This window comes from Gallinula chloropus, assembly GCF_964237585.1.
Source record: "Gallinula chloropus genome assembly, chromosome: 10".
Taxonomy (NCBI): Eukaryota; Metazoa; Chordata; class Aves; order Gruiformes; family Rallidae; genus Gallinula; species Gallinula chloropus.
In genome coordinates this window covers 20,912,679-20,928,799 of record NC_140095.1, presented here as the reverse complement: position 1 = coordinate 20,928,799, position 16,121 = coordinate 20,912,679, and the positions used below count along the sequence as shown (strand labels likewise).

At 42.5% G+C, this 16,121-nt stretch overlaps 1 protein-coding gene across 1 annotated transcript in view; it reads right to left on the bottom strand.

Annotated features, from left to right (window-relative positions):
• Positions 1 to 433: 433 nt before the first annotated feature.
• The window catches only part of LOC311195472 (protocadherin alpha-C2-like), a gene marked incomplete at its 5' end in the record, with an annotated part of 45,111 nt that continues 29,423 nt past the window's right edge, over positions 434 to 16,121 (bottom strand). Inside the window, one exon of the mRNA XM_084268876.1 lies at positions 434 to 866. Within this exon, the coding sequence (XP_084125002.1) occupies positions 556 to 866 (311 nt within the window). The 3' untranslated portion in view covers positions 434 to 555. The remainder of the gene's footprint in view (positions 867 to 16,121) is intronic.

Below are 16,121 nucleotides of genomic sequence, written 5' to 3'. Positions count from 1 at the left end.
TCTGGTCATCTCCCTCCAGACATCTCCTCCCCAGCCTGAACATCTTTGAACATTTGAGTTCATGAGGTGTTTCCTCTGTCGCATATTTACCAGCTCTTCTTGCGTTTTCTAATCTGATCTCGTATCACCTAGCTGACATCTGCACACAAGGATTTCCAATCGGATAGAGGGTGCACAACATTACAACTTTTAAACCTGCCCTGTAAGTGTCATCAAGACAGGAGCACAGGAACCACAGTGCAGAGTCCAACCTCTCACTGGCTGTACTGTGAAGATTCTCCTTTTCGGCGTAGGAGAAAGGAAACTTGTGTCTGCTTTTTAGATTCTGAAAACAAGCCAGAGTGGAGAAAAAGAGTTAACACCAGACTTAATAAAGCTTTTAAGACAAAACCTGTTAAGCAATCTAGACAGACACTGTGAATTTCCTGCTGATTTTCCCAAGTCTGTACATACAGGAAATTTGTTAACAGTAGGAAGAAGTTGGGAGTTGCTACATAGGAGAAATCTGCCATTATTACAAAAACTGGCTAAGTGGGTTCTTTGAGTATAAACCCTTCACTGGTCACTGTTCTCAGTGGTGCTGTTGCCCTTTTCTTTTTTCTCCTGAGTCTTGTTTCCCTTCTTCTTTTTCTTCTTTTTCTTGGTCTCTTCCTTCTTGCCAAAGGTTATGAAGTCACTTTTGTCAATTTGGCTGTTTGGTGGCTCCTGCCGGATGGAGATGATTGCAGGAGATCCTGGGATAATGAATTTGTCTGGCAACTCACCAGGACCACCTTGTTTGGGATTGCCCGGTCCAAATTTAAAGGTCCAGCTGTTGCTGTTCACACCAGCTCCCACTGGGGGGGACACCTCTCCCGCCTCAGGTTCTGAAAAAGTCAAAACAGCAAGAAAAGCTTAAAGCGTCACTAAACACAAGGGCTCAGTATCAGCTCCCTGCTTGAAAGCTGCAGCTTTAGCCTGGCTCTACAATGACTCTTGATTGCTGCTCATCTGGGTGTTATCAAGTGGTACTTGTCCCGGCTGCCCAATGCTGCACTGACTCACTCCACATACTGCTGGGCCCAGCAAGCTCAGGATCCCAGGTTGTGTTGAAATAGAGTTGTTCTCTATTTTTCTTTTGAATTTGGAATGCACAGAATAAGAGATCACTGTGGTGCAGCTCAGTGTAGTGTTTCATAGCACAAAGCACCAGGATGTGCATCGCACAGCACCAGGGTGCCAAGTCTTTTGGTACAGGGTCCCAGGAGGGTCCAGGGCAGCAGAGTCAGCCTTGCCAAGTATGCACATCCATGCTGGACATCTTAGCAAAGATCTCCGCTGTGTCCAGGATTTCTCATGGTGGGAAGGAGTTGGAGCATCCCAGAGAGGAATCTGAGAGTCAACTAACACGTACATATGTCTGTCTGTCTGTCTGTAAGTATGCAATGTGGCTGAGTAGCAGACACAGCCCTAGAGCAAAACCAGGAGTGAACTGAATTGCCTGGGTAGAGGTACTGCAGGACTCCTTCAAGCAGGGTGCAGAATCTGGTCTCAGAAATATTCATGTTCTTCTTCAAGGCAAGGCTCAACCAACATGCTTTTTGGCCAGGAAAGGGAGTAACTCTGATGAAAACATTCTTACCTACACTCTCAAAGTGCAGTGTCACAAGCATAGGACCTGACACACTTGTAACTCTCCTAACCACATGCAGGTTATTGCAATACCACATGAACAATGCCAGTATCACCAACACAATTAAATCTCAGCATCATTGCATTCTGCATCAGAGCTGTCCAGTTGAATAGGTGAAGGAGGGAGGTGGGAGCTACATTGGTACAAGGAAAGATTCAAAAACCAGCACAGAGGGGCACTGCATCCCTTGGAAGATGGAGAGGGGAAAGGAGGGAGAAATCTCAGGTTTCCCACAGATTAAAGAGGACAGGAAGAGGAAAACATAGTAGACAATCTACATTGAGATCCAACGTTTTACCAGACCAGAGGCTGCTATTTAGTAAATCACAGCTACTGACTGCTCTGTACCCCTGTATGAATGAATAATATTGCATTTGCCTTAGCAGCCATTTCATGAAATGAACAGCATCTCTTGTACTTCTTATTCTTTTATGATTCCTCATCTTATATTTTATGAGGAAGAGGAATATATTTTATATGCCAAGCATACAGACTCTCCTGGATCAAAAGATAAAGAACACATTCTGCTGCTTGACAATCTTTCTCTTGCCTAGTGGCAAAACAAACACTGCTGGAAAGCATGATTCCTATTTAAGCTTTTCTATAGTTAGCAGTATGTCCATGTTACAGAGCCAAAGAAACGTGTATACATGACACATCAGAACTGTTTCAGAGACCATCTGTGTAATAGGTTTGGCACATGGAATCTTTATGAAGGAGTAGGTATGGCTGCTTTCACGATGTGGTGTTCAATCAAGAATTAGAAGAGCTTCTTTTCCCCCCTAAGATTGTATTTAATGATGAAGAAAATTTGACTTTATGCTCTTTCCAGGAACTGCTGAAGTTGTTTTAGTGACCTTAACCCCTCTAGTCCCAAATACCTTTTTTGAAGTTATTACTAATATGGAAGTTCCTCTATTTTATCAGTTGGGGTTTTCTATCATTTTCCTATGCTCTTAACCATCAACTTCAGCTTTTTTACGTTTGTTGTTGGTAACAGCAATGTCCTAGCAAGGACTTTCATACTAATGCATAAATATGAACCAGCTTTCATTTCTGTTTTATAAAGTATTCTGGTCAGGCATGTTTCACGTAACTTTTGTTTCTTTGAGATGATAAATTACAGAAAATGGTGTGTGCCTTGGCCTCTTCCCAAATTATTAATCAACTGTCTTTCTCTCGCAATACAGAGGTGTGAGCTTTCATATCCTATGCAATAAATTGAGGCCTATTTGACAAATAAATCCTTTCTCCTTCCCAACAAGCCCATGCAACATTCATTCCAAACAGCACTGGCCCAGACCCAATGCTCTGTTCCTATTCCTGGCAGGAAAAAACCAGATGAAGGTGACCTCAAAACAGTTCTGAGCCATCCTTGCCCTCCCTGGGCAGAGCCCTGCAGCAGTGAATAGCTCCAGGGCTGTCTGTGAAATGCACAGGGCTACCTGACTCTATGGATCACAGTGTCACCACAGCACCCCTGGAATACAGTGTGTGGTTGTGCCGCATTGATGTGACCATATCAGGCTAAAGACAGGATGATGACAGTGACTTTAGGTTATCCATTAGCACACAAATACAGTAACGTGCAAGAACAGAGGGCATCCCTTAAAGCACAGCATCTCTTTTTCCTTGCATGGAAACTCTTGCTAGTCTAACGGGTGCACATCCAGGTCTGCATTCTTGAAATCTAATTCAGAACAGGATACTGACCCTTAATCTGGTTCTGCCTAGACAAATCCACTTGCCAGATGAAGTCAGGAACATTTATCACAAAGCCATCTGACATAATGTATCCAAACACAACAAACCCATCATATCTACCTTAGAATCAGGATTCTGTCAAGCTCAAGACTAAGGGAGTTTGTTTGCCTTTCTGGGTGCTTTTTTTTTTTTGCAGTCCCTGAGTATGTTTGTTGTCTGCACAAATGAAGCATTTTAATACTCCTTAATACACACTAAGCCAAAGGAAACTAATTATGTGTGCTGTATGGGGACCTCACATACAAAAAGCCAGAGACAGACAGAACTTAATGAGTTAATAACCATCATTTCCTACGAGTGGGGTTTCAACAGCATCCTCAGGAAATTTCCCTTCTGCTGGTTTACCTGATAACATGCATGTTTATCAGTATTGGCAGGCTGGAAGGTCACAGTTCAGCTGTATTAACCATGCTGTATGTTTAGGCATTTCAGATCAAGGATAAATGTCACTTACCACCTAGTTTCCAAAGCTTCCTCAAACATCTCTTCTGTTTCTTATCAGCAGGAATTTAACAACAAAAACTTCCCACTTAGATGCTATTTTACATTTAACAGGATTAGTTGTACTTCTCTTGCATTTTTCCTGGGTCTTACTGAATGCTTTAATGTTGTTTATTAAACTTAGAGAAGCAAATCCACCAGCTATATTTATACCACCTAATTTAAAACATTACACTTCTTCCAACAGCGACATGGGGGGGTTGCCAGACCTCCTATAATAAAAGTGCAGAGGCTGGTCATTTCCTGGAGTAACTCAGAGGATTACTTTGGAGATTGCCCCTTTGCTTTGTTCTCAAAGGATACTGCTGCCTTCATGTTCAGTGAACAAATGATTTATTTTTAAAATGCAGGCATGCAGCAGAACCCAAAATCTAGGCTGCACCTGCAGCTCCTGATGCTGCTTTGCCTGTGTGTCTGCATGCTAAAATGGGAGATGAACTATTCACCCCTTCCATTTCCTCCTACTCTCACCATAATACAAGTGTCTCAGTAGACTTTAAATGGACCCTGGAGCAATAGAGACTCTGCAGCTGAGTAGATCATATATTTAGCTGGGAGGAAAGGACTTCAAAATACTTTTTCTATCCAGTGACTGTTGTCTGACATGCCCAGGCAGAGCTACATACAATCCCTTCCCCCCATCCAATGCCTAAAATCAACTATAGGAATGGCTGAAGTGCTAGGCTATGGTGTCCAGCTACCTCTTCCTCTTCCAGAGGCATTTATGAGTCCCATGCACTCAACCTCTGCCTCACAGGACTTGGAAAAACATACAAACCTCCATGAATAGTTCATCAAGTCCTAATTGCTTTAAAAGCACCTGATTTCATACCCGCTGTCAGACAGAAAGTGTCATGTGGATGTGACAGGCTAGAAGACCCCAGGAAAGGGGCAGGTTGCACATGAGTTGTGTCACCTTGCTGAGCACAGAGCATTTCATTTGCATGCTCCAGGCAGCCCAGATCTCTCTGCGCAGGGAGCCCAGGCACCTACTACAAAGAACAGGGTCCTTTAAATTTAGCTTGCAGGACCTGTAGGCACCTACATTCTCTTTTTTTCTTAGATGTCATCCACTGAGTAAGGTGTCTCTTTTCTAAATTCACCTGCCAAAAAGTTAGTATCCAATCTAAACTGTTTAATTTGGGTTTTGCTGCAGTCTGTAGAGAGGGAACCTCAGAAAACAGCTCAACCTACCAAGCTTAAACACCTGCATTTAGATACATTGAATTTTCTTTGGTCCTCTCTGCTGGAGCTCTATTACCTTCGCTTCTTTAAGGATAGCTAAAGCCCAGCCAGCCAATTTAAACCAGACAGCTCCTTTTTGGGTGGTTAGTGCAAAAGGAGCTGAATTCCACCCTCAGAAGCAAGCTAAGCATCATCCTAGCTTGGGGGATGTTGGATCAATGAATGTGCTAGAGTATTAAAATAAAAAAAAAGAAGTTTGAAATGAATCACTTTAACAGTGACTGCCACAAAAATCCTGTGCAACTATTTGCAAGATGAGGCCACTTTCTCAGCCCTAATCCCTTTGTGGGATTTTATTTAGGCAGGCATTTGCATCTGCTGTTCAGAAATACCTGGGAAAGTTCAGCCACATGATTAAGGTTGCTCCACTTCCACCCTTCAGAGATCACATTTTAGTTATGGCAGCAGCAACACCAGTAGTTTGGGTCTTGGGTGATACTCTACTGCAAAACTCCAAAGTCCAGGTCTGTCACTGAGATTTTCAGAGCTGTCTTTTCAAGTGCAGCATTTGTGAATTCACTTGATTGAAGGGTTGGCTTTCATCAGCTTGTAAAACCCATCCAAGCTGATACGTAAGTGGAACAAAGTAAAAAAGCTGAGTGATGGGTACAAACAGCCTGAAATGGAGATGTCTTCTAAATTTGGGGCAAAATGCCTGCTCACAGAAGGTGTCATCACCAGCCCACAGATCAATATCCCATCAGGTCCAGGCTAAGACTGCCATTTCTATCTCACTGACATTTTTCTCTCTTTTTTGGGGGGGGATCATGTGGGTTTTTTCCTGTCCCTGTATATCCCCACAGCTCCAATCTGCTGTTTACTAGGACCAGGTGGTGCTCACTTCCCAGAACGCGAGCTGCCCATATAGTCTGTCATGTACATCATCTCTACCTCCTATGCCTCTGCTGCTTTCTTAAAGAACCTTTGTCAGAAGAAGCCTAACTCGTGTTAGAACAGATGTGCCCTCGCTCAAGGGGGAGAAGAGGAAAGCATTTCTGTGCAGCTCTGTCTCCCTGCAGAGACATTTCTGACTGTGTGACATGCTTAGTCGAGACAGCAGCTTGCTTTCACTCTGTTCCACCCCTCCCTGCTCACCACTTTGTCCCTGTCTTTAAAAATTTGGTGGCTCATGGACCCAGGAGATCACTGAGATAAAAGCTTTCAATCAAACCATCATTATTCAGTATCAAGGAGAGATTTTTCAATGTTGTATTTTTTTTCCTAGACACCAGAACATGTTGACTAAAGCCACGTGAGACCAGGAATACCCCAATATTAATCATAGACCCTTCTGTCCACTGGTCAAACTAGCAAAATACATTAATTAAATGAATTTATTTAAAACTGAGATCAGGCAATAAGCAGAGAAAGCTAGTCATTAACCTGATTTCTCTCTTCCCTGCCTCCTCCACTGACGCTGTACTGACTGCAGCTTCTGCCTCTGGCAGGCTTAATGAATATTCGCTGCTATAAAGAGTTCTGCACTGATTCTGAAGCAGCACATCAAATGCAAACAGTGTGCACTGAAAAACCCTCTCTGTCATTTGGAGGATCTCTGCGGACATTCTGGCTTCACTGATCATCCCTAAGCCTTGTGGGGATTAAAATGCCCATTTAATCTTTTTTTTTTTTAAAAAACAAAAAAACACCAAAAAAACCAACAAACAACATCCCCCCAAAACACAACCAACACAACAAAACAAGCAAATAAAAATCCATCAGCAGCATGATAAAATGACAGACACTCAGCTGAAAGACAGAGAAATGATGCTGTCAAGAACAAAGTTGGACCATTGTAACTATCAGTTTTCTACATAATCCCAACTGCCTCTAAGGACTGTGTCCATTTGGAGGCTTAAAGATAAAAAAAGATCAAAATTCTCACTCTCTGCCCTTCCATCTGTTTGACCTGTTCTGCACTAATGATTCACAGACAGGAGGAATGAAAGGTAGGAAAACTTCTCCCCACCAAGGAGCCTGTAGCTTTAATCCACTGCTTGGATTTAAAGTCAGTAACATTAACCAGGGTAATTATAGCACATATGTTGTGGGAGATCTATACATCCCCCCCCCTGCTGCTCCAACATCCAGATACAAAGCAGGGGGCAGGCACAGAGGTCACTTCCAGCTCAGTCTCAGGTTTCCATCCAGGCTAACATCGAAATTTAATTTAAATAGATTATCTATCTCATTATAAGGAACAGTCTTACATGGCTGTGTATTAAAGCAATTGCTTCAGCTACCAAATAGCTCTGCCAGCATATTCTGAGATATGTGAAAGCAAAAATTGATTTGCTTGCTAGCACTGCCTGCTGTGGCCAGAGCCCAACAAACCGCTTCTCACAGCTGCTGAAGAAGCAAACAGATCCCAGTGCCTGCAGCCCCCAGCTCCTCTCACTCTCTCTGTGCTAAAGGAAGCTTTTCCTTCCACAAAAACACCGACCCTCTCAGGTAACATCCTTCTAGTTCTGTCTTGGAAAGGACTCGGTGCTTGCTCAGCACAAGCTTTAACCTTTTCCTCACCAAAAAGTGCAGACTAATCTGCTGCATCACCAAGACATCATCACACACATCCAGGATGCTCCACATCATCTTTCCAGTTCATGGTTGTGGTGTGTGCAGAGGTTGTTAGGGCGAGATTACTCCTGCAACAGGATTTTTATTTGGGCATAGTTGAAAACAGCCCAAAAAAAACCCAGATGGTTTTCATCTTATGAATGTGTTGTAGAGTGTGGACAGCTAAAACACCAGCCATTCTGCCCTTTTTAAAATGGAAAAGTAAGAGAATAGGGAATCGATAGTGCAGGAAAACCAGACCTGGCACTGGGGAGACTGCTGTGCACCCCAGTCCCCAGCAAGGGAGAGGGGAGAGGTGGGGTGTGAAGCAGCCAGAGATCAGCACTTCCCTCAAGGACCCAAAGCAGGGTCAGCATCCTCGCTGCCTCTCCAACAGGGAAAAGGCTTTTCTTTGCCTCACGTCAAGCCATGTGCTATGTAACCTCCTTAATGCCCTAGCTGAACCAACTGTAGCAGCAAACATCTACCAAGGCCTCCACTGAGGGTCGATTTGAGCATTGTTAGGTGACACATCTTTAAAGATAAATATTTAAAACCTGGGATGTCTGATTTGTGGCTCAAATCTCCCCCCTGGATGTGACCAGGATGGAGGTGGTATGCTGACTGCTTTCAGCTGGCTAGTTCAGTGTGTGGGCGCTGCCTCTCCTACAGAAAGACATGAAATACTGCAAAGAGAACAAAAATCACTTCAGAAGACAAAGCTCCAAACGACAGGAGGACCAGAACAGATCTGTAGGTTCTGTAGGACAGACAGCCAATCCAGGTTACTGGGTTCTGTCAAATGTAAATTAAAAAAAAAAAAGAAAATGAATTCTTACAAACAACCACTTCTGTGTGAAAAACAACAGGCTCACAGACCATCCCAAATCCTGCTGGGAAGGTGACAAGGAGGAAGCATTTTCTGGCTGCTGCTGCAGCCTGTAACAGCATGCTGCAAACAGCCAACCCCCCCCCCTCTTTGCTCTCAGCTAGATGAGCTATTGAACAGAGGCCAAGAGCACAGACTATTTATTCGGGATACCCGGTCACCTCCTGCCACTGGAGGCCACTCTGCTTCTATGGGCTGATCACGGCATCACTAACTGGGACTCCTATCTACAGCCACCTTCTGCCTCAGCACCCTGTGATTAGTTCTTCAAAGGATTATTTCAGGCTACCTGATGGGAAAATCTCCCAGCATTGGATCTCCTGGACTGGACTAGTTTGTTTTTAGCACAAGTCTTATGAGGAACAACTGAAGGAACTGGGGTTATTTAGCTCGGAGAAGAAAAGGCTGAGGGGAAACCTTGTTGCTCTCTACAACTACCTGAAAGGAGGGTGTAGTGATGTGGGGGTTTTTCTCTTCTCCTAAGTAACTAGCAATAGGAGACATTCTTAAGTCATGTCAGGGGACATTTAGTTTAGTTATTAGGGAAAATTTCTTCACTGAAAGAGTGGTCAGACATTGGACCAGGCTGTCCAGAGAGGTGGTGGAGCCATCAGCCAAAGAGGTGTTAAATAAAACCAACCCATGTAGATGTGGCACACTAGGACATGATCTATTTGACATGGTGGTATTGGACAGATGGTTGGACTTGATGATCATAGAGGCTGTTTCCAACCTTAAAGATACCTCTCTATTATTTGTGTTTCCCTTGGAAAGTGAAGCCTCCTAAGAGAATTCAGTTGAATTCAGACCCTTCTGCTTACCCTCAACAAAACTGTTTATCAAGTACCAGCCTCTACAGTTATGAAAACTTTCTGCAAGTAAACCTACCATGGCACAGCCCATATTACTGCTGGTGCACGAAGGGGAAATAGCCCAGTATGGTTGCCAGAGCCCAGTGCTTGCAGGCAAAAAGAGAATCCCCACTTTTTAACAAAGCACAATTAATAGAAAGACTGTAACTATGGAAATGTAAAGCATCAATTTTAGTCTTTCAAAGCAGAATCTAATTTTAACCAAGTAATTGGATGCTTGAAGTGGTAGTGAAAGGAAGAGTGATGCATCTATTTTAAATGTGAATGAATGTGTGAGCTTCCCCACTTAGGATGGCGTAGTAATGGATCATGGAGACCTAAGAAATGGTCTTAAAAGAGAACTTTTCTCCTCTTCATCATTTGCCTTTATCTCATAGGCTTCAACCATTCCTCTCCCGTACAGTTCCCATTCCAGCAGCCCAAATAACTGTAATCTCCAAACCAGGTGACTATGGTGTGAAGCTTTCTGCTTGGATCTTCCTTCCAGAAAACACACAGAGCTTCAGAGAGTGGAAACTGCAGTGCCTTGTCTCTGGGGTGTTGAAGGTGGCTCTGTGATCTGAACCTCAGAGCTGGAACTTGTTCCCTCTCTCTGACCACAAAGAAAGGGATAATCTTACTGCAGTCTTATGAATGAAAGTTGAAATTGGCCTTTTCTCTATCTGGACCATAAAGGAGAAATAAAAGTACTATTACTGGTTAGGTCAGTTTAGTTTGGTTCTGTTATCCTCAATGGATTCCTTCATTTTAAAAGTAAACTAGACCACACAGGTATATAAAATTAATTTAGACCTGCATAATCCTTTAGCTGACCTACTTGGAGCAGATTATCACTGAACCTCTGCAAAACAACTTCTCCGAAAGCCAATTAACTAAATACTAACCAAAGTCTATTTTGATTCTCACCAATTAGCCAACAACCTGCCCTGAAAGAGGGAGGTTATTTTGATACCTTTGATGGGAAAGGGCTGTAAAACCAAAGACAGCACAGGCCTCAAACCAGACTTTTGCACTCCTTTCCACAATATGTATGTCACATTATCAGCTTCCTATCATCTCCTGTTAGGATCACATCCCATTTTTATTCCCTTTTTCTGATACAGGATGAATGGAGCTCATAATATTTCACATCAGCCTAAAAGGACTCTTAATTAAATGTGATGAGCAACTGCTAATACAATGTGATAAGCCCCCTGGATAAGCACTCTGTGCAATGTCTCTGTTTCTCAGAGAAATGTTCTCAGAGGAGGAAACAGAGGTGACCTCCCCACATGCCTTCTCCTGCTGCAGAAACTGCTTTGCTCATTCAGATGGCTGTGAGGTCCACATTTGGAGGTTGTAGGTAAATCTAGATATTATGATCATTTAGAATCAGCTGAGTTTTAACCCTTTAAAGTAGATTATTTTGGTACTGATGAGGACAACCAGACTGGCTGCCCTGGAAGTCCAAACCTACTGTATCACAACTCCAACCAGTTGTCCCTCCCTGCACCTAAAGAGTCCTCTCTTAATAGAGGCGACAGTATCTGTTTGAAACACATGATGAAAAGTGTGCTGTTGCTTTTCAGCAGCTGTGTACCAGTGTACTTCTGCTGAATTTAATAGATCTTCATGTGGTTCTGCTCTGGCTGGTTGTTGAAAGCCAACTTCACTGTGTTTATGAACCTCCTAACTTGGTCAGTGATTTATTCTACTTGGTCTCAAGGACTGAAATCACAAACTGTTAGGTGATTGCTGTAAAGGCCATATAGTGCTGAAATAAAATACATTTAACAGTGATTACTTGAGGTGGCACAATACAAAACTGCAGAATGTTAAGGTACAGTTGTCTAAGTAAAGATGAGCTCAAAGCTGGCAGTTCCTTGCAATGGATGGCACCGCATCGCAACAGCTGTTTTAATAAAGTTGCAGATGCTTTTTGTGTCCAGTCTCCAGGACTACACTTCCTTAAAGATTCATCAAATGGTAAGTATTACATCTTGGATGCTTAACACTTACCCAAAAATGAGTAGAACCACGTCTGTTAATTTTTTTATGACTGTAATATAGAATAGAGCCCTCATAATCCCAGTTTAAGAGCTAGTAAATGACCTACTTTATATATCAATTATTTTGATTACAATTTTACAGCCCTGGTCATGCTTTAAGACAAGCTTTGTTCCCTCTGTGGAACAATTGGAGAAATGGCTCAGGCTTGTCCTTCCACGTAAAGCAATGCTTTACTGAGGAACTGCTCATTTGATTACAAACTCTCTTCCAAGAAAGGCATTGCTCAAGCTGTTGTAGTAACATATCAGTAAGCTATTTGTATAATACTCCTGCCCCTCCATGGCTCTGAAGGAAATATTAAAAATGGAAGATCTGGCTTGAAATGAACAGGAAGATCAAATCTGGGAAATGAATTATTACACATAGAGTGTAATGGATGTAAAATGGATGTCTGAGAGCAAAGTAAGGAAAATTAACTTCATTTCTACATTATTGCTTAATGGAGGCTGACTTGGGAAAAAATCCTATCCTGATTAAATTTTATAAAATTCACATTTCTTTATAGCTGTGATTCCTCTACATCAAAAGGCAGGGAGAAAATCTGGGATGGACTGTATCTGGATTAATAGCACAGTTTTTTCCTTCCAGAAATCATGTCATATGCTCAGGAATCTAGGACAAACTGTCAAAGAACAGAGACATTTAAAAGATCTTAGTGGTTAAAAAGGCTAAAAGGTGATGTTATTGCTTTTTGAATCCTTCACTTCAAAAGGAATTTTAAATCACCATCTGGTGCAAGCTACATGTAGAATATTAGAAAAGTGTTTTAACACTGAATTAAACTTTAAACTTTTGGTTTTGCATTGTAATTGTTAATACATAATTGGTTAATATAAAATTGGTTCTTTTTTTAAATTTCTGTGACTTTGGAGGAGGTAACTGGCTTCTTAATTTATTATGCACTCCGAACCATGCAGAGAGCAACCCCTGACAGCAACAGAGACGTGGAGTGTCAGCCACATGTATGTCAAGCCATAAAGTGGACACTTCTCTGGGTAGCAGAAAAGAAACTGGGGCACCCATACCTTCTTTGCAAATACCATGGTCTGTCAATATCCACAGTAGTTCTGGCACTGAGGTGGACACACATAACCTAAGGACAATACTTCTTTCAGGAGCTCTAGGCCAAATCAGGTGGAACACTTTACAGATTGATTTGAGTTGGAAATGTGAGGTGAGACCACATTATTTGCAACTCCATATTCAACCAGGGCCTCCTGAACTTGTGCTTCCAAGGATGGGTCGAGTCCTTGAATAACACCCTGTCATCTTCCCTCAGTCACACCGCCCCAGGTACTGGTGCCTGGGGTTATCCCTCCCGAGGTGCAGAACCCCACACTGGCCCTTGTTCAATCTCATACAGTTACTCTCTCCCAGCTCTTGCTGGATGGCAGCACAGCCTTCCAGTGCGTTAGGCACTCTGCCAGTTTTCTATCATCAGGAAACCTGCTGAGGGCACACTCTATCCCTTCATCCAAGTCACTGATGAATATATTGAATATACTGGACAGCAAGAGCAGCCATTCATTAACCTTAATACACTTTGTCCCACTAAGCACTGGGTGTAAACGGCTGCAATCCCTCCGTTGCTTCGTTTCCTCCCTAGGATCCAGGACTGCAGCACTGCACCTAACTTGAACACAGTCCCTTTACACTAGACTCAAAGATGAAATGGCTTGGAGTAGCCAGCAGAAAGACAGTTTCTGACAACAAGGAGAAGAAAGCTCTATTTATATCTCTTCCTGCTGACACGGGGAGTAACACACTCGTCACTCATGCATGCACGCAGCTGCTCAATGGCTGGAATCTCTGCAGTGGTTAAGGAGACTGAAGGATGTGCAGCCAAAGCACATAGAGGTTGTGCTGAGGAGAGCAGACAGCAGAAGGATGCTTTAAAACACTGCACTTGATTCAGTTCATTCTACCCACCAGAGAGGTGCACGATTCTGGGGTTTATATTCAAAACTGTGTGTGTATTTACTGAAACCAGCACTAATATTTAATGCCTCTTCCTGTACAAACAGCATAATCACACAGGCAGCTATCAACAATTTCTGCATTAGCAATTATCCAATTAGCATCCCCAGTGAAACAAGGGGCAAACAGATTTGCATCTCTGTGGATGAGCAAACCTGCCAGTTGCTTAGAGCTGATGTGTCAGTCTTCAGGAGGGGACAAATTTTTAGGCTCAATAGCGAATACTGACATGAACCATCTTGCTTACAGTATCTGAGAAAAGCAGAACGAATTATGATGGCTTTAGACTTTTTCTTTTCTTTTTTTTTCTATTTTTTTCTCCCCAGGGGCCAGACCTTTTCCTTTGGCACATAAATATTGAGAGACACAGACACAGTCTAAAAAAAAATAAGTGTGAGGGGAAGCTAAGAATTCACAAACAAAACAACTGTCTATAAATACTGAAAATAATCTGTTAATTGCTCAGCTGCTCTCTTAAAGGCCTCAGCCATTCACCAAACTACACCAAATGGTGCCAAGAAGCTGAGATAACCTCATTAATCCAAGGCCACTCTAGGACTCAGAGTCATCTGGACAATTAGATCTATAACTGCACCCAAAACTGCAGAGCTTTTTAAAGATAAACTCCCACTATTCCCCCCCCAAACAATTTAAGAATCTGTTCATACTCCTCCCAAATATCCTTCCCACTCCTGCCAGAAGCTTTGATTTCATGCTTGTCTTCAGAAACCAAAGTGAATCACCCATTTCCTTCCTCCTAATCCTCTATCATAACACTGCAGGTTTTCTGCTGCTCCTCTGGGTAATTCTGCTGTGGGCTGAGTAAAAAAAGCTGCATTAAGAGAAAAATGCTGACCGGGTGGCACTGGCATAGTCTAACGCACACAGAATGGATTCGAGCTTGTTCCTTTGTGGGTGTTGTATTTTAATCACAATTAAATAATGAAAGAGCATAAACTGCAGCCTGAATTTTCTCATGTAGCTTTTTCTACCCATGTGGGAGTTTTCTGTCTCAGTCTTTGCACTGTGGAACTGTGTCATGCCCGTTCATCCTGCTAATTCTCAGAATATTTGTCACTTAAGTAATCGGGACTTTTGTGATTTTATGAGAATTTCAGGTGCCACAAGAGAGAAAAAAATTACTTTTATCTGCTAACACATCAGAAAGCAAACAAAAGGAACACATTCTTTGTTGTAAGAAAAAAATTATCATTTTTAAATCAACCTCTTAAGGTTGATTTAAGCCTCATGAGGCTTAAACTTTGTGCGTTTGGGATTGGCACCATAGGACTGACCCAATGCAATTTCATGGTCTGTTTATCCATCCCATTCTCTGCACCATCACACATTTAATAACAGGTGTTTTCCCTTACTCTAGCATCTGTGACAAACAGAACACGCCGTGCATGAGCTACTGCTCCAGAAAAAGCAACTGCCTTCACAAATTTAATTCCAGTCAATGAAGAGCTTGTGTCTGAGAATCACAGAACTGAGTAATCAATAATCATGGTCTGCAAGACAGAGAAATACCTTCTGATGGTTTCAAAGCTGTGTGCCATTTGCAGGATTCTTTTTCCAGCATTTCAGTATTATGCTGCCTCCCTAAAGGCTGTGTGGACAAACACTGTTCTCCTGCATAACTGTATCTGGCACTTGACCTGAATATGTTTCTCCCGATTAGGCAGTGACATTCTCATCTGGAAACTGTTTGTACACTTAAATTGTTGTCTCAGCATAAAGGTGTAGCCTAGTTATTCTGAAAACCCAGCTGAATGTTTGCTAGGACCTGTAGTGCCTCCTCTAGCTATAGCCCCTAGCCTTAAATTTATAAGGAACCTATAACCCTAAGATTGTATGTTAATAACTAACCCAGCCACTAACAATAAAGCGACGTGAGTAATCAACAGGAACTGGATCAAAGAGAAAGAGCCTCGAAAAATCTATCAGTTTAGTATCCTCAGGACAATGACACCTGAACTAGCAGGATGTGCATCCTGCAATCACAGTTTTAGTTAAATTGTCCTTGACACAATCAAGGACTTGGCAGCAGAAGTAAAAACTGTCCTCAGGTCATCATTATAATGATGAAATACCTACTCCCCAGTCAAAAAGACCCCTGTCCCAGGGAGAACCCTCACCCAGCGCAGGCAGTTTGATCCCGGAATGAATCAGCAGAGATTACAATTACATGTAAATTACTAACCAATCATCATAACTGGGAGTGTTCCATCTTACAACTTTTTGTATAAATATGCAAGAAACAGTGATAGGCATGTACTTCAGTGACAGGCAGGTGCTTCAGGAGGAGCGATCCCCCAAGCATCTGATGCTGTGATAAAGAACACCTGCTGCTTAATCCTCTGGTGGTGCTGAGTTTTATCCCAAATTTCAGTGATAATTCCCTGTCTAAAATTTGCTGCTCCCAGCCTGTGTGTTATGAAGTGATGGGTCTCTGTCAAGTGGTGGGAGAGACAAACCTCCGCCAACCTCAGTCGAGAAATGGAAGGATGATTAATACATAAATAAGGAAGAGTCAGTGGGCACTGTCTGTGAGTCTTCCAGGTCATAGATGAAACACAAACAGGTCTGCAAAGGA